Source organism: Rhyacophila brunnea, unplaced genomic scaffold (assembly GCF_057557595.1).
Source record: "Rhyacophila brunnea isolate RB1 unplaced genomic scaffold, BYU_Rbru_1.0 scaffold_18, whole genome shotgun sequence".
Lineage (NCBI taxonomy): Eukaryota > Metazoa > Arthropoda > Insecta > Trichoptera > Rhyacophilidae > Rhyacophila > Rhyacophila brunnea.
The window spans coordinates 37,170,208-37,193,338 of record NW_028232837.1 but is presented as its reverse complement, the minus strand read 5'-3'; the positions used below and the strand labels follow the sequence as shown (position 1 = coordinate 37,193,338).

The 23,131-nt window shown below is 32.3% G+C and overlaps 1 protein-coding gene across 1 annotated transcript; it reads right to left on the bottom strand.

The window, feature by feature from the left end:
* Positions 1 to 5,244: 5,244 nt before the first annotated feature.
* LOC147073481 (uncharacterized) lies at positions 5,245 to 21,633 on the bottom strand. Its single transcript, XM_085945655.1, has 7 exons — positions 21,515 to 21,633; positions 19,849 to 20,008; positions 13,331 to 13,486; positions 9,797 to 9,989; positions 7,241 to 7,325; positions 6,675 to 6,799; positions 5,245 to 5,339 (listed from the first exon to the last, which is right to left on the bottom strand). The coding sequence occupies exons 1-7, from the start codon at positions 21,631 to 21,633 to the stop codon at positions 5,245 to 5,247; spliced, it is 933 nt and encodes a 310-aa protein (XP_085801781.1).
* Between the last annotated feature and the right edge of the window lie 1,498 nt (positions 21,634 to 23,131).

Sequence of the window (23,131 nt, the reverse complement as noted above, 5' to 3'; positions counted from 1 at the left end):
TTTCGCCAAATGCGGTTGTTTTTTCTTGATTTCATCACTCAAATGCTGCAATAAGTTTGCATAATACACGCCGTTAATTGATTTTTATTTTTGAAGATAATCAATAAAAATTACCCCACGCGCATCCCAAAAAATTGACGCCATGACCTTGCCTGCAGATGAAACTGTCTTCGCCTTCTTTGGAGCCGATTCTCCCCTTTCAGTCGATTGTTTTGACTGTTCTTTCGTCTCAGATGTAAAATGATGGATCTATGTTTTATCCATGGTTATGAATAGATGCAAAAACTCTGCTTTATTGCTGTGAAACTTCGCCAAACACTCGATTGAAACATCCTCACGATGCTGTTTTTGTTCCATTGTGAGTAATCGCGGCACCCACCTTGCGCACAGCTTTCCCATGTCCATTTTTTTCAGTAAATATGTGATGTACAGCACTTTTTGAAATGCCTATCATGTCTACTAGCTCGCGCAATTTCATTCAACGTTCATCTAATACCATTTTATGGATTTTCGTCACCATTTCTGGCATGGTCACCTCATTTGGTCGACCACTGTGATGTTCGTCTTGACAGCTCGCACAGCCTCGTTTAAACTCACCCACCCAATATCTTACTGTTGTAAACAAAAGAGCAGACACTCCCAAAGTAAAATCTAGCGCCGCTTTGATATTGGTTGGACTGAAACCTTTCAAATGAAAGTATTGTTTCACATAAATTTGACCAATTTTTTCCATGTTCACAAATTCACTGAGAGTGTTCACTGTTGATGGCTGACAAATAATTACTGAACAACGTAGCGTCGTCAAACTTTAAACTTAGGCTTTATAAGATTGGTCCTTTCTATCATGGTCACTATTTTTAAACAACAACTGCTATCTATACGTCAGGTCGGGTACTTCTGGGACTACCAGTACTATTCTATTTATAAAAAAAATGATTTTAAAACTTAATACAGCTAGTCGAAGAAAGATAATATTTATTAATATAGTTAAGGGTACTGTAAATCAGTAAGTACCTATTCAAACAATCTCACCTGTAATGATAAGTTATAGTGCTATCATGTTTGTTTTACTGCTGCAAAATTTTATTAAAAATAATGTTAGTCGCATGTCTGTAAGACATACGAGTACTACTACTGCGATTAAGCTTAAAAGCTTAGCGTGACCAGCTACTCGCGAAAGCTTTTTTACTTTGCCGTAATAAGAATATTAATCGCAAGAAGAGCTAATTAACCTTACCTGCATACTTACACCCAGCTAAATAGTGAAAGACTTCCACAAAGAAAGGTCAGTTTGCAGAGTGCACAATAGAGGCGAAGTCTTGGAAACGATTGAAGTCGTTTTTAACCTTTGAAATTTTAAAAGGATTATAGTTTATGTGCTAACGGAAACTTAGACACTTAATGAGGCAAAGCATTTATACATGAAAGAAAATGTTGATACCTGTACAGGTAGTTTATTACTGTTGTCTTTTTTAAATTAACTCATCAACATCTTAGTAATTACATTTTGTATTACTATTAATTTATTCTTTGATGTTATTATAATAAAACCAATTTATTATTTTTATAGTAAAGCTAATAATTGCGTTCTTCTTATTTTTGTACCATATCCGTTATTGGAAATCAGCGATGATTTTGGCTATTTTTCCCATCACCCCTGTTCTAAATAGAGATGAAGTCAGTGGCGTATTTAGTGGTGTAGAGGCCCGATACACTGACTGATTTTGAGGCCCCATAAGATACAAAATAAGAATCTTATTTATTTTTTTCAAATTAATCCATCCATTCAAATATTTTATTATTTTATTTTGTATAAATTATAAAATCATGGTTTCATTGAAACATTTAACCGAGTACAGTCGTGAGTCGCAGACACTCCGCGTCAAGTTGAATGTAGTTTGAGCCATTTCTATTCGGATAGCGAATTCTTTTTGCAAAGTTCAATCTTCCATCTTGTGTATTTGAACCCGGTATTTAAATCTATCATAGTTATAATGATAACAAGATAAAAATAACTTTTTATATAAGTACAACGTTTTTAAATTTTCTGTTGAATCATATAAACTTGACTTGACTAGCTTAAACGATCAAAAAAAATGTACTTGATAGAAATAATACTGAAATATCATTTTGACATTCATATTGATTTCCATAGTAACGCACGTATATATTAATAATTTAGTTGCTAGTACCATCCGCTTAGCAACCAATAATGGTGTCGAAATAATTTTTCATACAAAACAGAATTAACTGAAAATGAATTCAATTCTACTTAAAGATGGCTAAAAGTATTAAAAAAATGCATTGGCATCGTGTTCTAATATATTCTAAAAGTTTCAAATGTATAGCTAGTCGGGTAGTAAGTTAGTTAAAAATCGATTACAAGATTTGTACCGGACAAATAAGAATACGAACTAAGAAAAACGTTGTAAAAAGTTGTCGAAGCTATGAAATTTTATGTCCAGAAATATACATAAGGTGTGTAACAAATATTTTACTCGATCCCAAATAAATTACAGGTACCTTGCTATGTTAACTAACACGGAGGCATCGGTGATTAATAGGTGTTGATGCTTGGATCATTCGGTTACCTCGCTGGAGACAATCTAACTATTGTTAACGCTTGCCTAGTTAAATTACATAATCTACTTGAATATTATAAACTGCACGCTGTCTTGATTTTAAAAAAATCACTCTCCCCGCCATATTGACGTTTATCGAAATCACCGTCTTCCAGTCCTAAAATTGTAACATTGGGTAATTATTTATTTAGTAATATAGATTACACGATCTTTTAATCTATTGATTTGTTAAGAGCATACTTAAGTGAAACGGCAAATAATTTTCAACTATAGGTGCGACGGAATTTCAGACTCGCTGATAATCAGAGAGTGAAAGTCGAGCTGTGAACACGTCGATTTGTTTTGTGATGGTGACGGGGGAATTAACTCTTAAATCCTGTAAAGGTGACTAAAAAACGTTACCCATGTACTTGAAAAAGAAAAGATGTCAATGAATATATTATTATTATTACTAATAGAACAATAAACATAACATTAAATGGACGCATGTTGAATTTTTGTGACAAATTATGTTTTGTTCTGCACGCGTCGTTTGCACAATCTTCGCGTCGCGTAGTCACGATCATTTTAGACCGTGCCCCAGCTGAAGTGTAGCCTTAAACAAACGATAATTAACTATATTATATGTTTGGTTTGGCATTGGTGAATGTAAAATTAATATTAATATTTTATCGGAATAGTTAACGAATTAATTGATTGAATTCACCTGCATACTAAACTTTTCATTAAAATTTCTAATTTATCGTAAACCACTCAGCATCAAAATTATGCCATAATACATTCGAAAGAGGTTTAAAATCAGTTTACAGCATCGTTCGAGCGAGATATTACAAATCCTTACCAATTCCACTCCCTTCCAAGCCCCATATAATCTGTTTAACGAAATCGTGTTCATCCATCGGGTTGGTAACGTAATATATATATACAATCTAAGTACCTACATAATATATATAAGTAGGTATATAAAATCTAGGTTCAAATATATAAAATAAAATTGAAAGTTGTGGCTTCTCCTGTCACGGTCTTCTCCTAACTCAATTTTATGCCTGCGTAAATTCAATTTCCATTCAAGAAAATAAATGCTTCCAAGTATATACCCTCAATATTGGTTTTTGTAACCATACAGTCTCATCATGTAACATAGAGCGTTACAGGTTCAGTTTTACGTTTTCCACTATGTCAAGTTTATGTTGTAGGTACCTTCTCGTAATATTAAACCGAGAGTTTTGAATAGTATTATAATACAATTTGCATTCTTTTATTATTAGTCATTATTATTTAGGTACTACTCAAAGTTAACACCTCCACTAACTGGGACCACTTCGTTACCTTAAAATGTTGTCTATCAGTACGGTTAGGGGTTACCAAACTTTTGTTGCGGAATAGTCAAATATAAGCATTAAAATGATTGAGATGTTTTAATAAACTATTTCTTTTAGTCAAACGAATAGCAAAGATTTAAGAATGTTATATTCTCAAATCTCAAAATTTAGTTGTGTATACCTTTAGACTTATCTCAGTGAGATATACACGATATGGTAGGTTTATATCTTATAATTTGAAAGAAATAAGCTATATAAATAATTATTATTGTGATTTTTTCATTGTTTGAATATTTTTAAAAGTTCCTAAACAATTTAGAAAATATAGAAAAACGGACATATCGTATTTTGCCATCTTACTACATCAATATTGCTGATGTTAATTAATATATAATACCAATTTTATTTTTGACTAATTTATTTAATTAAATGGATAAATAAAAAAATATTTTATATTTCAAATATATATTTCTATGAGGTTTATTCTGTAAATGGTTTTGAATATAATGCAAATGACATAATGTTTATGATGATTTAATGACGCAATGTTTACCAACATTATCAATGGTGTGATGTAATATCAAGAGGGCTTTAGTTTATTTTTTTTCCATTGTTCCTATCAAAATTCGTCACTCTTCAATTTTATAAGCCCAGGCATAGGTCATAGACAACTACATATTTTTTTTTGAATTATTAATAACCATGTCCCTGCTTTTTCGTACCAGCGGGTCTATTCTATACACAAGCCTGTTTTTGATCCGCTACGGCAGCTAAATAGAATCCGCTACGGCTATTGTAATTTTTACAATAAGTGTTAATAATTCGATACTTTCCTACCCTATTTAGCTGCCGTAGCGGACCGAAAACAGCCTTGTATATAGAATAAACCCACAGGTGGTTGTTAGTAATTTTGAATAATCACAAACACCCAGGCTTTGAGAAAAACACATAAATGTTGTGTCCTCACCGGGAATCGAACCCAGAACTCTCGGGTGGAAGACAAGTGCCTTACGCACTGCACCACGAGAGCCGCCTAGACAACTGCATATTAATAACCAATGAGTAAACCTGTATATTTTCCTTGATATACCCCACTAAATTACTTTAGCGATTCATCATCGTCTACACGATAGAAGTGACATAACCAAAATCCCAATCCAAGACTAATTGAGCGTCTTCTCAAAAAAATGTTCGCATATCTAATTAGTTATCAGTTGAGTAGAGTTGACATCCAGGTAAGGTACGTGGTGTAGGTGAGCACCAATTTTACATGTTATTTTATAATTCACGAGATTAAGAACACAACATAGATTCATCAATACTAGTAAAACCATAATACTTCAAGTGTATTTTCTTATAAACACCAAGTAAAGTATCTCTAAGAGGCTGAGAATTGATGCTCCGAAAAAAATGCCGGCTGTTCCACCTATAAACACTGGAAAGAAAAATATTCATTATATAATGTTTTATATTACAGATTAAAGTTATTTTTTTAATTTTCTTTTATTTAATATTTTTTTATGTTTTTTATTTTAAATAAATATAGGTATATTTATTTAAAATTTCACATCTCAATATTTTACATAAGTATTTGATTCTTTTCAGGTCAAATATGATTACTTTCATAATAATTAATGCTTGTGGTAATATTTTTTAGTTTTCAAGAATAATTTTCTCTCAAAAAGTTGGCTAGTTATCATTATTATTTTATATAATCAATTTTATTGGATATTAACTAATATAAACAAATAGGTATACGTGGAATAGGTATAAAATCAATTAAATTAGTATTAGATGCCTACCCAATCTAAAAGTATCTAATTCTTAAAAACTTAGTAGTAAAATCTTTCATAAAAACTATATTAAATTTCATAAATTTGTTTTCATAACAAACAATAATTAAGGCCTGTTCGGACTGTTCCAGTGATTTAGTAGAGTAGCGAGTGATTTTGTAAAAAACCGTGTCTGAACAGACAAATTTAGTCGAGTAGTTTAGTAAAGTAGCCAGTCCAGTCGATCCATTTTATTTTATTATTTCGGCCGAGTAGCGACCCCCACCACACCTCACTAAATACTAAACAAGCCACGAAACAAGTCTGAACAGGCGAGTTCATTGGTCGCAGACTGCCGCAGAGATGGCACAACGTTGGAGTGAAGATACTACTCGAAATAATATAACTCACAGTTATTATACTTCAATGTGACAAACCGTTGCGAACTTGTGTTGATAGATCCGTAGATAAATGGCAATATTTTACAGAAAGCTTGTTGTTCTTGAAGATAAGTAAAGAGGTACACATTATCTTATATGTTATATTCATTTATTATTCCGTTTATTCTGTATTCTGAATTATTTTTGAAGTTACAAGTTTATATGACAGACGGCAGCACTCTCGTGTCGCGCGAATGGTGTCCGTTTTGAAATATCCGTCGTTCTCGTCGCTTTGTTCATTTTGACATGTCACTCACTAATGCACTGTGTTCGGACACTTTTCTGTTATTAATTCACTAAATCACTCGCCACTCTACTAAATCACTGGAACAGTCCGAAGAGGCCTTTAGTCTGCTAAAGTATTTTACTGACCTACATAAATAAACCAGACCTTCTATCTTAATAACTCTAAACATAGGCAATTAAATAAACCTTAAAATAATAACTTTAAAATGGGTTATTGCATTAATATTATTTGACAGGGTTGATGTGTTTCCATTCTTGCGATAATAATAATTATTGCGTTTGATTTTTTTTCTATTTTAAATGATCTCATACCTACGTGATCAAGCGAACTTCTTACGACCAATCGTTTTACTCTGGTAGATGGTATTAACTCCAAACTGATCGAAATCAACGTTCCTCGGTCTAATAGTTCATCTGTTAATTCTCCAGTATTTGGCCTGAATAAAAAAAGGTTCTTTTATCAAAGTTTTGTTGTTTAAAAATAGGATATGTATTAGATAAATGAAGGGTTGAAAGTCTATAAGGGTCTAAGTCCCAAAAAATCTATGCTAAGTTTTTTACTCCAATGATATTCTGAAGGGTCTAATTTCCTAACTCTACCATTTTGTCACACAAATACATTGGAATATGGACGGGGTCTATGTGCCCCTACACACCCTCTACATAGAACGTTTCAATAATGTCAATGTTTAAATATTTTATTATTCCTTCGTTTATTTTATCGTCAGAATATTATGTAAACTTATCATATTATACTGATGTTCTTCCTTAACTTTGTAAACATAAAAATGTAAGTTTTCATACATATATGTATGGTTTTTTTTATATCTCAGTTTCATATTAGACTTTCAACCCTTCAAATCTCTTTGTAAACTTACCTATTTTTTACAAATATGACATCATAATTTGGTTCAACACACGATGGCAAACAGTCGCAATCTTCATCCAAGTCGTCACTCGCTTCTGATGATAAAAATATAAATTTAACAATAATTTTATTTTGGATATGACAATAAAGGGAATAATTATTATATTATTATTACTCCTGTAAAGAATACGTAGTCTAAATAATGTAGTTGTTATCTTTTAGTGTGGTGGTTTTAACCACGATGGCAACGCGGCTAAGGCGTCGGCCTATAGCGCCGTGGGTCCAAGGTTCGAATCCTGGGTGTGACAAGTACACATATTGTTTTTCAATTTGTGTATGAATCAGAGTATGGACCTAGGTTGAGGAAGTGGCTGACATCTATTTCTCGTAAAAACAAAATCTGTTAATACATTATGTTATGATCCTATTAGGATCGGACATGGTCGGAACAGTGGAATAAAAAAATATTGGATTTATCATCAACAATAGCCGGTGTCGATCCACTGCTGGTAAGGCCTCCTCTAGCTCCCTCCCAACTTTTCGGTCCTTAGTTCATCAATGCCACGTACATCCACCATACTTCATGAGTTCGTCCATCCAGCGGGTTTAGGACATCCCGGTGAACGTTTAGTACCCATTGGGTACCACTGTATGGAATATTTGACATGTCGAGCTCATTATCATTTCATCTGCTTAGCGACCTCTATCGCATCGCGTACTCTTGGGTGTTTCTTTATACATTAGTTATTTTGTGATCTTTCCGCGTTATGCCAAACATGCACCTTTTCATGCTATGTTGCACTATTTTACATCTTTATTCAGCTTTCCTCTTATACAATACTCCACGAGACCATTTATGGGGGCGGTCCGGAAACTTATTTCGATGTTTACTAAATTTTATCTGGCTCGGATTATATTATTCTATACTAACAATTGAAATTAAAGCAAAAATAATAAGCAAACCTCATATAAACAAACGATTACTGATACATCAAATATTAAACTACGTATTTGCGAAATAAATGGTTTAACAAAGTAAAACATTTTACCGTAAATTTAGCAACGATGAAGCCAAGACTAATTAAGTTTATACTTTATTAAAAATATGATTTTTTTATTATTTAATAAACTGATTACTAAACTTGATATTTATAGTGACAATAAAATATATATAATATTATATTTAGAAAATACCGCAAAGCCAAACTAAGTAAAATTTTGTTAAAATCGAAATAAGGACCTTCACCGCCTTCCGTTGAATAAGGAGGTTAAGGCCTACATTTAACCCACATTTCAGCTCCCTACCTCCGAGGACCACCACGTGTACAAACTTTACTAGAGTAATGTACCTGAAATTATTACCTGCAAGCTTTGTCAAACAGGTGAGTCCCTGAATATCGCAGCATGGCTCATTTTCTGCAACAAAGTTTAAGTGTCGTAACTTCATGCAATGATAATTAGTTATATTCATCAACATCATTTGTTTACTGTTGATTGTCACGGATATCTGTCAAACTTTGTGAATTTTGGGACAGTTCTTTGTCTTTTATGTTCACATGAAATAAGTAGCCAGGCGGTCGAATTTGGAAAGTGAATCATTATGATAAAAATGAAGATTGATGCTTCTAGTCGGTAAATAATCCTCGAAGACATACTAGTTGGTATACCTTGCACACATCGTGATTATTTCCTGATGAGCTTTTTCTGAACAAAACTACTTTGCGCATATTATATTCAATTAAAGCTTGAGTAAAATAGGTATTGGCGAGTTCGACATGATGCAGCTAGAAAAATGAAAATGAATTGATTTAAAAAAACAATGTTGACTACTTTTTACCAGAACAGATGAGGTAACATTAATTGGTAACATGTAAATTATACGTATGAGGTTTGTTGTAGCACAGTTCACCGCAAACAGTTGTATCAATAAAGATGGCCGTATAGCATTGAGATACAAAAAATGACGAATTCTTTCTGGAGAATTTCACCGTGAAGTAAGTTGTATACAATATACACAAAACCATTTAGATGCGACGCTTGTTTGCAGACATTCATATTTTTTTTATTCAATAAGAACAATTATTTGGTATTGCTTGATAACAAAATATCTGATAATGCTGTCATTATTATCAGATATTTGATTGGTACGAATTATTACTTACGAGCACCAACTTGCTAACCTACTTTTGAATCATTTATAATTCTATATAAATATAGTATAAGTACATTATAATTGTTATAGTTGTAATTGACGTACCTACATATTATTTTCTTCTATTTTTCCCTTGTATTCCGGGGGTTATATTACGTGTTTTATAAGTATTTTATTTATACATGAATTTTATCTCGATGCTATACGGCCATCTGTTTCCGAAATAACAGTTCATGAAAAACTGTGATTTTCCGAACACGGTAGTAATTATCCAAAAAAAACTAACGTAGGAGAGTTTGTTAACTGTTTATCTCGTAATAAGGTGAAACTAAAAGATCATAAACATGATACTATTCGTATTTTTATGAATTATTGGACGATTGTTACGACCTACGTCCTAGACAAATTGCATACTCATCCTTGGAAGCATATGGTGCGTGCAGTTGCATTGGTTGAGCTGCCTCACAGCCCTGCAGTGCACTATACACGTGGAGTAACTGTATCTTGGATATAGCAGACCTTCACTTGGGATCTCGTGGGGGAATAGACATCCTCTCATACGCGTGTTCATGTGTTCCACTGATTGCTCGTTGGTTATATCTTCTACCTAAAAACGGAACTATTTTATCTATTTACGAAGTATATAACTTAAGATATTCTGAAAAATTGATACAACATAATATATATGATAATAATATTAATTATTATATCCATTTAAGGCAGTAGTTCATAGTTTTTCATGTCATTTTTTTAAGCTCACCACGTGAATGACATATGCGAAATAGCTTTCAAACATATCGTAGTAAATGACTGAACTATGTTTTATGGGAAGCTTAGGGGTTCAGTGATACGGCCGCCGTACACAAACTTAAGGTTGTGAACTTATATGTCAGTTATTAGTGTGTGGAGACGTGTTTCACATGGTCAAGACATATGCTCAAAATATACGCTTGAAGGAGCAACACTCTGCACCTTCATCGTATATTCGCTGCAGGTCTCACAAGGGAGGAAGTTCGGGACGTTGTGATTAGGGATTGCAATATCGGTATTCTGAAAACCGGTATCCCGCTATTCATCGATAATGAAATATCGGTTTTACAAATCTAAAACTTTTTTTCGACCTTGTTCAATCCTAATTAGATCATATGGGCCTCTACAGAGTGGAGATTTCGTTTTTACGAGAAATGGATGTCAGCCACTTGCTCAAGCTATTAGGTCCATACTCTGACTCATACACCAATTGAAAAATAATATGTGTACTTGCCAGACTCAGAATTTGAACCTGGGATCCACGATGCTAAGAATCAGACAAATTGAAAATATATTATCTCAAATGACTGAATGACCAGATAAAAGTGAAAAAATAACTAAAAATCTACTACATATCTATGAAGCTTTTCACATATCTGTGAAAAAACTATTGATTTTGGTTTTGGGTTGAATATTTGTATTTTAGGAAAGGAACGATCTCAAGTTTGGTTTAGGAGAAAAATCGGATGCCATGAAAGAACTGTCTTAATATAATTTAAAAAAAATACCGGTATTGATACCACTATTAAATAAGTAATAATAACTATAAAATAAGAACCGGTATTGCTATTTTAATTCGGTATTGCAATTTCTAGTGGTGATGGAAATGTCACGACTTTATGGCTGCCATATACTCCAATTCTGTCGGGTGATTGGCCATAGTATTAGAAATTTTATTTATTTTTGAAGTATCATCATCATTTATGGCACTACAACCCTTGGTGGGTCTTGGCCTCCTTCAAAAACTTCCTCCATCTTGGACGATCCAGCGCCGACATTCTCCAATTGCTTTGACCGAGCATTTTTAAATCTCCCGTGGCACAGTCCAGCCATCACAGTTTCGGCCGTCTAGGTCTTCTCTTGCAATCAGGGGTTGCGTACATAGCTCGCCTCGCCGGTATATCCTCCGGCATTTTATGCAAGTAGCCGATCCAGCGTAATCTTTGCATTTGCATAAGCTACGTGATCTTTTTAAATATAATAATTTCAAATAATCTAAATTATTGATAACCTACTTGAAATCTCAATTCAAATTCAGAGGCAAATGGGAGATCGCCTTCTTTACTGTTGATTACCGGCTTATCAAAATTACTAAATATGATATCATCTGGAGAATGAACATCTATCTGAAATTTAAAACAATACAAATGAGATTATATTATGAGAATGATTTATATTTAACTCAAGGTGAAAAATAAACCAAACGATGAATCATTATTTACGAAAAATAAAGAGATTAAATACGATAATATAAATTTATTGTATGCCTAAATCTAATCCTATTTGTGTATTCTATATCTAGAATTAGGCGTATTAAAAATACATAATATTTACAATATAAGTAGATAGCTACCTAGTTTTAAATTACACAAATTATAGGTAAGGTATATTAACTTCTGTCTACAATTTACTATCGACTACTTACAAATGCATTTCATTTTAGTAAGGTGCGAAACCATGTTAGCTATACTCATTAAGTGTTCATTTTTGTTGGTTATACACATACCGAAATTATAGCACCTTTTTGACAGTTGAATTATAACCGTGTGATTACAAGTGAGATTTGTTTTCATTAATTGTATACTTATACTTACTGATGCATGAAATATAAGATATTTATTTAACATTTTATTTCTTAACGACATGAAATAGTTAATTTGTGAATCCAAATTAATATTTCGTTAACAATTTACGATGGCTAAGGTTTGAAAATTAAAACACCATATTTTTGATTATTATTCTGAATCTTTTTACTAGTGGGCATCCACCTCCTATACGAGGTCTTTATTACCCCTAGGCCGTCGTCGGTTTCCTCCTTCCGATGGTAATTCGCAGTAATGCAATATTTTAGGTATCTTCATTATCTCGTAAAATGAGCTTTCTACGAGTAATCTATTACTGAAAGCTTTAGGTCGATAAGATCATTAATACATTATATAATAGCATATCACCATATAACAGATTAATACATGTAATTCGGATAGGCTATACTCCAATACATTACATTTTGATGCAGAGTTTCGAATGTGTGAATGTCCTACAAAAATTAACTACACATTATAGAGGTGTAATAATGTGTGTTGTAACCTTCAAATACACCAATATTGAATGAGCGTCAGTGTATAAACTTCCTGACACGTGTTTAAGTTTATCCTGTATTCTTTCACACTCGAGATCGGTTGTCTGTTACTCTAGAACTCTATTTTTTCTGAATTCTCGGCATAGCACATATTTTTTATTTGTATCAAATTTTTTTTTTATAAATTACGTCCACTGCCCACTACAACAGTTTGCCGTTAAATATAACCCCGTCACAACCTAAACACACTTCCTCCAGAAATATGGAAGCCGGCCGGCGAGGGTTGTCAGTGAGGAGTATAGAGGGAAAACTCAATAAATCTTGTGGTTATGTCGGCGCATAGTTTAATTGAACAAAAAATTTACGATTTGTGACTGAATTTTGACGCCATTTCAAGTCGTCCATATACAGAAATGTGATAATATCAGAGTTGGCCCCCGTGGGCATACTAAATACGGTCTTAATAATAAACAGAAAATAACGCTATTGAATATAAACAATTATTTTGTCCCTTGAAATGTCCGATCCTAATAGGATCATATGGGCATCCACAGAGTAGAGGTTTGTATTGATATATTTTGTTTTTTACGAGAAATGGATGTCAGCCACTTGCTCAACCTATTAGGTCCATACCCTGACACCCACAAATTGAAAAACAATATGTGTATTTGCCAGACCCAGGATTCGAACCTGGGACCCACGGCAATATACTCCAACGCTTAAGCCGCGCGGCCACCGTGGGCATTGTTGAAAGGTTTAAGTTTGTTGAATTTGCTCTCAAACAAAATATATGAGTATATTTCGTACGCACGAGAATTTTTTTTCATTTTATTTCTTACCATAACGCTTTCCATGGACGTAAACTTTAGATATCCTGGGCCGGTGAGTTTATTAGACAGGTGCATTCGTTCGCCCCCAAACTGGGCAGAGTTGAACACGAAACACTCTCCGTACTCGGTGAAGATGGACATAAATCTCTCGCAACAGTCGAAGGTCTGCGAAACAGCGCATACATATTGCTATTAGACTACGAAAGATGCTCGAAAATTCCAGAGATACTTGTATACCTGTGATGTATTGAAAATAAAATATGTTCATAGACTTCGTAATAATTATTTATGGGTGTTCTGCTCATATTTCATGCATATATATTTTTTATTGAAATTTATCTGAATTTTATATACTTATTTCTTAAATTTAAAAAAATGTGGTGTTGAAAATTAAACGAGTATAAGCAACATTTCATTTAAAAAAAGTTACGAGCAATTCTCAGATGACCACATACTTATGCGTAAATTATTTAAATAGACAGTATTAAACAGTTTTGTATTAAAATTTGTTTTTTTCCTGGAAAAGTAAACTTAAAAAGTACTTACAACAAAAACTCATTAACAAAGTGTAGGAAAAAGTTGTATGCAATTGACAATTCAATATTGACTCAAAATTCGATATAGGTACATAATTTTGTCACTGGTGCATTGGTATTAGTTGACTCCTCAATTATTTCACATAACTTAATAGGGATAAGGGCCAGATTCGTCCTAGTTTTAGTACAATTTTGACTAATGTTTTGCCATGGAGATGATAGACAAAATTGGTTTAGATATATGATATCTTTCTCATGGGAAATATTATTATATTATGTATATTGGGTTTTACCTTAATTTATATACTTAATTTATTTTCACCAAAAATTATCAATTTACACCATCAAAATAATTCATGATACTATTCATGTTGTTAAAATGAATAAAACAATTGTTTTATGCTGAGGTATAACATTAATGTTAAGTATTTATAGCTAAGTGCTGAAAAAGCTCATAGCACAGGTGTGATATTTGATCGAATTAAAACTGCAATACAAAATGAATTTCAGTTATCCCAGTCGCACATTGAAAATCGTCTCGACTGGAATAATAGTCATAAATCAAAAACTGAGCGCAACATGTAACTATCTCATGTGCGTATAGGTAAGGCCCTGTGAGGACAGTGATGTCACACGGCAAGCTAAAATGAATGACGAAGTGCGACATTTCGGGATTATACCTGCGCTGCATGTCGGGTGAAAATGGGTGCATGCGACTTCAACTGTTTTTTTTTCAAACTAAAATGATGCAATCCACCAATGGGCGGAGATCCATTTGGCAACGTGTGTATTGTGAATAACGATGACGTCACATCGACGTATTTGACACGTTGCAGACGAGGCGAGCTTAGATGTGCAAGCCAACTTAATTTAACTATCATAATAATATGCTTCAGTAACTTTTTGGTTATCGCCATTTTCTTGTATTTTTCAAAGTCAAAACATAGTAACTTAACTTTAATAATATTTAAAATTTTATACGAGATCCATTTGAAAAAAGAGTTTTGTTGATTTCGACATAATTATATAATTTAGTGACTACCTAAACAAAAAGAATATCGATTTATAACACATAATTAGGACACTGAAAATGCCATGTTCCATAATCTAATCTTATAAATAACTAATTCTTGCCTAAATATTATTTATATCCTTTTGGATGTCTTGAGATTTTGTATTTACGTAATAAAACAAGCTGGCTACTTAAACCGTAATAATGTATAGAAAATAAAGTAATATTTTAACCTTATCTCTCCAAGAACACCTGACCACCGTCTCGTTACAGGGAGCTCGATATTTTTTCAGCAGCTGAAAAAAATCTGTGGGACATTTTAAGTTTTCGTCACACGATGAACAGCTTCTGCAATAATGTTGGGTATCGACGAATAATATTTCTTTATGGACCGATGTCAGTTCAGGCTCTATTTCATATCTGTAACAATTTTAAAAATAAGTATTAGAATCCTATAAAGGAAAGTTCTTTATAATTATGGTTAATAAATATTTTTAAATAATGTACTTATATCTATGTCTAATAATGTATGTATATATCTAGTGAGCTTGGAATCCGCATGGGTTTGGCAGGGGTGCATTCAGCCAACTTGGAGTCGCATTGAGGCCAATGCTGTTTTCTATGAGAACCAAATGTCGTTTGCTCAACGCGTGCGTAGAGTTGGGTTTCGGGAATTTCCCGACGGGAATTCTCGAGAAATTTTCGAGATTTTAAATCTTGAATCTCGAGAATTAAAATTTTTATATAACTAGGGTATATTATATCATATACATATTCTGTGGTTTTCCGATGACAATGAATAATCGATATAATATTATTTGTAAATAATAAAAAAATACTGTTGAAAGTATCTGGTAAATGGTAAAAAATATAAGGGCGATTAAAAAGATGGAAAATTGAATATTTATTTGAAAATAAGGATAATCCAGTTAGATTTAATTAGATAAAAATAATGCTTCCAGTAGGTATGTACTGATATTATTTAAATAATATGGTTTCATTAATACCTACATTTAAAAAAAGAATCTAATTAGAACATCATATAACCATATTCTGTTCGTATCTTAAATAAAATCTACTTATTTCTTAAAGTTGTACAAAGTGTTTCTGCTGATCGACGAATATTTTCTGCTAGGTATATTTTGTGAATCGGCTTTCGAACTAATATTAATAAAAACATACTAATTATATTAAACTTTTCAGTATATAAAAGCACTACATTAATACAAAATATATGTACTTAGGTCTCAAGATAAACATATTTAAACAAAAGGGAGCGCTGAAACATTCTAGAAAAAATAAGAGAATTACAACAGCAAATGATCCTAGAGAAAGAGAAAGGCAAAACAGTCAGAATAAAATATGATAAACTGATCATAGTAAAACTTAACATTAAAAGAATACTCCCTACATCATCTGAAAATAGCCCCCTTCCACAGAACGATAGAAACATTCAAGCCACCAAAAAGAACAAAACGCTTCAACCACAGATATCGTTTCGAAAATCAAATAGTCTGTCAGAAGGAGCCCCGAAACCGGGTATGCTGAACTTCTAAGTCAACAAAAATACCAACATTATAACAAACAACCAAGTCAACAAAGACAAGAACACATAGCAACCAACCCACCCCTCCCTCGAAGATGTCATACATGAAAATATTATAACAAGAAACGAAAACCATCTTCCAATACGGCTGGTCATCGAGGAAGATCAAACCATAACCCTCCAAAGAAAAATACAACCATGCTAATAAACCTTGCATCTATCCCACCAACTAAGCTTTACATATTAACCTACAACTGAACAAAAGGGAAACGCTACATAGGAAGACCCCATGCGAGATGACAAGACGACATCACAAAAACAGCGGGCCCAATTTAGCTACAAATAACCAAAGAGTCCAGTGGGATTTCTTTCTTTGGAGGAGGCCTTCACCCGAAGAGGGGTTCTTACAAACCAAACAAACTAGTATCTTAGCATTAAAAATATTATTTAAGTTACAAAACGTTACATAGCACTGTTAAATATATAAACATCATTTATTAGTATTATATACAAAATAAAAATCTTAATATATATATGTATTATACAAAAAAAATAATTTATATTATATAAAGTAGATAATACAATCATGGATAGATAGATATATATATACATAATAGATATAATCATAGGTTATAATATATACATTAGATATAGTCAATTCACTGTCATTAATTTTTTTGTCTGTACGAAATATAAAGGCTTTTAAAAAAAAAAAAATATTTATTTTATTTATTTTATATGTACTTCGAGTCTTTTAAGTCTGACAAAGCGTGCATTTTGTTTTAGATTAACCTTCGTTTACATACCGCCAATAGGCACTTTTCGCTTCTGTTTTATGTTATATCATCACATAAAGCATTGGCTTTGTTCAGACACAAGAAAACAGATAATATGTAATATAAATTAATTAAATTGCCTTTCAAAAATCATACAAGCACAATGTCTATTTGAGTCACGAGTAAACTAAACCGTCTCCCCGGTTCCAACAATAGCAGACGGCGACATCAGTTGAAATGCTACGTTTCTAGATGGAAAGACAATATTTACTCAGATTCTGTTGTGTATGAAAACATTAACTTATCTCCTGACGAATGGAGCTTTAATCCCATGGGCATTAATATATATTTCTCGAGGGTTTTTGTTTTAATAACTGAGTCTGTCAGATATCTGCAGCCTTCGGTATTGTCATTATACCGAAATCCTTTTTGGGGAAAGGATTGGAAAATATTTTTAATTTTAAAATGACATTGCGGGGAAATTAACAGTGGTTTTAAACCTTGTCTTGAAACGCCTTAAATATTTTAAAATAGCTTAAAAAGTTAATGCACCAAACAAAGTTTTGTTCAAAGTGAACATCTTTAGATTTAAAGTTATAATATTGTTCTAAACACAAGTTTTGTCATGCAACCGGCTTGTATCAAGGAATCTTGGCTGGTTTATCTTTTAATAGTAGATATTGTATCCAATCATTATTGGTTAAGGCGAAGCCTTTACTGAGCCGTTTTAAAGAGGCACCTAGCGGAAAATTACGAAGCTTGCAATTTATATATATAAATAAAAAAGATTTCAAGTTATACACATTTATATTTTTTTATAAAAATCGATGTTTTTTAAAATAGATATAAAAATAATAAAACTATAAATTAGTCAAAAATCTCTTAGGTGATGCTTAGAAAACTTAATAAACTAAATTTTAATAATAAATATGACCATAAAATATATGTTATAATAAGGTGCGGTCCGATTCAACAATTCACATTTTATTACATTTTTTACAATTTATTGTAAGCTTATCTTTGACTTAAAATAAAAAATATTTTTCTTTTTAATGTTTTCAGATACATATTTATTAATTAATAGGTACAGTTGAAATTGTAAATTATCAAAAAAATGTCTCAAATTGCAAGCTTCGTATTTTTCCGCTAGGTGCCTCTTTAAAAAAGGCTCAGTAAAGACTTAACGGCAAAATCGAACAGACAATATAAAACTATGGTATAGAAAACATGCAAAAAAAATCACATGCATTTTGTGAGGACTTTATTTCGAGGTAGCCATCATCCAGATTGAATGTAGGTACAAGTAAGGCTTAGTGGCGATTACCCATAACTTTACATTGTACTTTACTGTAATGGTTAGCTTTCCCTAAAGAAATAATTTGTACCACTTTTGTGAATGCTCCGCCTACCAGAGGTACCTGGCGAAAAAAATACGAAGCCTGAGATTTGAGACCATTTACTGGTGATTTAAATTTGAAGCTATTGCTCTAAATAAGTTGAAAATGAATAATTTTGGGGATGGCTTTGGGTTAAAAGTTTCAGCTGAATAATCCACCTAGCAGAGGCACCTAGTGAAAAAATACGTAATAGTTTGTAATTATTAGACTGATTTAAATAATATATACGTATCTAAGATACATACACAATAAAAAACCTTCTTTTTATTACATACTATTTTATGGTTATGTTTATCATGATGTTATATTTAATTTAGTGTACTCTATGACATATATTTAATTTAGTTTTAATGTACTTATGTATTTTATATTTATTTTGAAAAACAAATATTTCTAAAAACTTTTTATTTATATCGAATCTGATTTTGACTGATTTTCACAGTATAAAAGCTTGATTTGATGTACATTAAAATGGATTTAAAGTTTATTTTTTATAATAATAATAAATATAAAATACATCTAACGTTTTAGTATCTATAACCAAATAGTTTCGCTATATTAAAGAAAAGTTAAAGCTATACTATAATAGCTGGGGCACGATCTAAAACGATCGTGACTACGCGACGCGAAGATTGTGCAAACGGCGCGTGCAGAAAAAAACATAATTTGTCATACAAATTCAATATGCGTCCATTTAATGTTATGTTTACTGTTCTATTAGTAATAATATTAATAATATGTTCATTGAATGTTTTCTTTTTCAAATAAATGGGCAACGTTTTTTAGTCATATTTACACGATTTAAGAATTAATTCCTCCGACGCCATCACAAAACAAATTGACATGTTCACAGCTCGACTTTTGCTCTCCGATTGGCAGCGAGTCCAAAATTTCGTCGCACCAATAGTTGAAATTTATTTGCTGTTTCACTGAAGTATGCTCTTAATGAACTAAATTTTAATTAAATATTCATAATTTGTATTTTGAAAACACTTCAGAAACATTCCTAAATTTGAGCTTCAGTTGTATGAATATTCGTTAGTCAATTTCTTTAATTTTGTCGTAATTGGGTAGGACACAGGTAGCTCAATAGGTAAAGCACATTTACCGAAATTCGATGTATGCGGGATCGAGTCTCGTCCAGCGTCTAACTATATTCTAGTAAGTATGTTTCTGAGTTGTTTTCATGTTTATAAATGTTATACAAAGTCCATTTGGTACTTACTCTCCATAATAATCCCTTAGTTTTTCATTGTCAACTATCTCGCATACTGTCACTGCAGGAAAATCAGTATCCCAGTTAAGGTACGTAGTCTCGGGAACAAATGAAATTGCTTGATTTTCAAATAAATCAGTCGCCTGATGAAGAATGTATATCATACCCAGTGCTGATATTGATACAAGTAAGGACCATATTATTCTAAAACAACAATGGCATTACAAAGGATTATTAATCAATGAGCACTTGTAACAGAAGAAAAAACATTTTATTTAGCTCTCCATTCTTAAATAGGATATCGTCCACTTTTAGGAGTTTTCTTATCATTAAGGAGTGCTATCTCGCGTTTAATTTTGTGATACTCTAAAATCGTTGTGCGGCTGATTTTACTTTAATTGAATCAGTGAAACCCAATAGAGTCAACTTGCTTGCTTAATTAATCTGGCACCATAGACCATTCAGGCACTGCACAACCGTCATCCAGGAATCTTTATTCTGAGCTCTTTCTCTCTCCAGTTGGTCACACTTGGCCTCTTGGCGTTATACAATTATCTACTTCGGGGGTAACCCATGATAAAATATTATTATGTACATCTTTATACATTTATTTTATTATTGTTTAATTATGAAAAAAAAATACATTTACTTTGCCAGATTGTACTTGTTAGTTATTTTGATAATAATCATTGTGTTTCTTTATCTAAAATTTTGATGATATAATTGCTTTTGTGGTGTCTGGATGATCAGAACAATTTGATAAAAAATAATAAAGTTTTTCGTTTTTGTATTAAATCATAATCAGGTAATATGTCATTAGATGACGTATATGTTTCCATTGACAGCAACTGCTTTGCCATTTTCGTTTTCAAAAAAATACGACCCAATTATACATCCAGACAATAAACCACTCCGAACTGTTAATTTTCGTAGATGTAAAGGTGTTTCAAAAATAGCATGTTGGTTTTCATTACTCCAAATGTGACAATTGTGTTAATTTACAAGCCATTTAACCCAAAGTGAGCTTCATCGCTGAAAATGTATTTATATGAAATAATTGGTCTGTTTCAAGTTACTCTAAAGCCCAATCAGCAAAACTTTGATGCACCAAACGGTCATTCGGCTTAGGTTCTTTTTTATATATCTTCAAATGTAAATTTCTATGAAACATATTTAATGTAGTGCCATAAGAAAGTCCTCGAGAACGACATGTAATTGATTGTTCTGAAATATCATCCACACTTTGAACCACAATATCGATATTATTTTAAATGGCACGTTTACGTTTTAACAGATTGGAATCTTAACATCACAAACGTTACTATTATTTAGTTCTGTGTGTCGATTTTTTTAACCAAAAATTTCACGCACTGCTCAAAACGTAGCTTGAATTGATTCATTATTGTTGTAATACATTTTAATAATTTGTATACACTGTACAATTAAGTATCTTTATATGATGATTTGACAAATTTAATAATACAACACAAATGTCAATTTTGGTGGGATTCAGAAAATTATGGCTGCTATATTGTTTTAAAAATTCTCGGTACTAATTTGATAACCCTTTATTTAAAACACAGAAAAAAAATGTGAAAGCTTTTGTATCATTATTTAATCAATTCCAAATTCCGAGATCGGGATTGTCATCCATCCATACAATAAAATACACTATATAATTAAAGGTGTAAATAAAAGTTTAAAAATAACCTTTTTATAAATGGAATGTACTTTGAGGAGAAAATATGCCTCATGCCATGAAGGCTGCTATGATCGCCGAAGAAATTTATACGTTTTATTACGGTTTTAAAAATTGAAAAATTTTGCATTTCGAAAAGGTTGGTAAAACAGCACTAATATTAAATCACTAATACACGTCTGTTTGAACGAATTCAACACTAGTTATGTTTAACTGACGTCAAATGAAAAATTAGTATTTTTACATGCGAAGTATTCAACAATTTATTATTATGTAAGTAAGTATTTTCCGCGATTAAAAAATACATTTTATAATATAAAAGTACAGCAGGATTACAAAAAAAAATATCGATATAAAAGTATACAATATCTTATATAATATTGCAATAGAGTGACGTAATAGAGTTTGCTAAAAACCTCAAATGGAAATGGGCTGGACATATTGCTCGAAGAAGGGATAATTGTTGGACAAATTTAGTCATCCAGTGGTATCCAAGAGGTACAAAACGTCCGCAAGGTAGACCTAGAGGCCGCTGGACCGATGAAATGATAAAGTTCTGCGGAAGTACAGGACCGAGAGAAGTGGAATCAGCTTGGAAAGGCCTTCATCTAGCAGTGGATAGATTCAGGCTGATGTTGATGCTATAATATTCTATCGATCCTCATCCGCGAGAAATATTTAAAGAACAGGTAAACAGATATATACAATGAAAAAATAATATAAGTATTATTAATTATTGTCCGATTTCGAAGCGTGCGCTTCTCTATCTGCGTTTCACCTCATATTATTGCTAATTATTGACACGTTATATACAATTTTTAGCCATGTGATTTTCAGCCTATGCTTCACTATTATAATTGTTGCAAGTGTGATATTTCCAAAAAGATTCTTCTGAAATAAAAAAATACTCAAGATGAAATCTACTAGGTACCTACCTAGATACTTAGTATCAACAATTTAGTATACCAGTTCTCCAAGTTTCATCAATATTGATCTTGTAGTTTAGAGTTATAATCGAACAAACGGACAGAGAGATACCTACTCTAATTTTATTATTAGTATAGAATTCTCATTCGTGCCCTTCTCAAAATAAGATATTTTTCTGTGATACTTTACAATGGAATTTCTAACCTACACTTGAGACGATGTTACCCAGGGTTTCCTGTTAAATTATTTCAATTATTTCCATGGTATAGATTTTCCGACCATGTCCGATCCTAATAGGATCATATGGGCCTCCACAGAGTAGAGGTTTGTATTAACAGATTTTGTTTTTTTTTTTTACGAGAAATGGATGTCAGCCACTTGCTCAACCTATTAGGTCCATACCCTGACTCACACACAAATTGAAAAACAATATGTGTACTTGCCAGACCCAGGATTCGAACCTGTGACCCACGGCGTGATAGTCCAACGCTTAAGCCGCGCGGCCACCGAGGGTGTAGATTTATGTGAAGTAAACTAAAAATTAAGGTTTTCGGGATGTGGGTGTATCAGTTTATCTTCGAAATTCCTCGGAATGTCACGATGACTACTATTAGCGTCCTCAAATGAATACGAAAGGATTGTAAAGTTCTGCGTAGCATTAAAACTACTAGAAAACAGCAGTAGATTTGGATTATCATGGT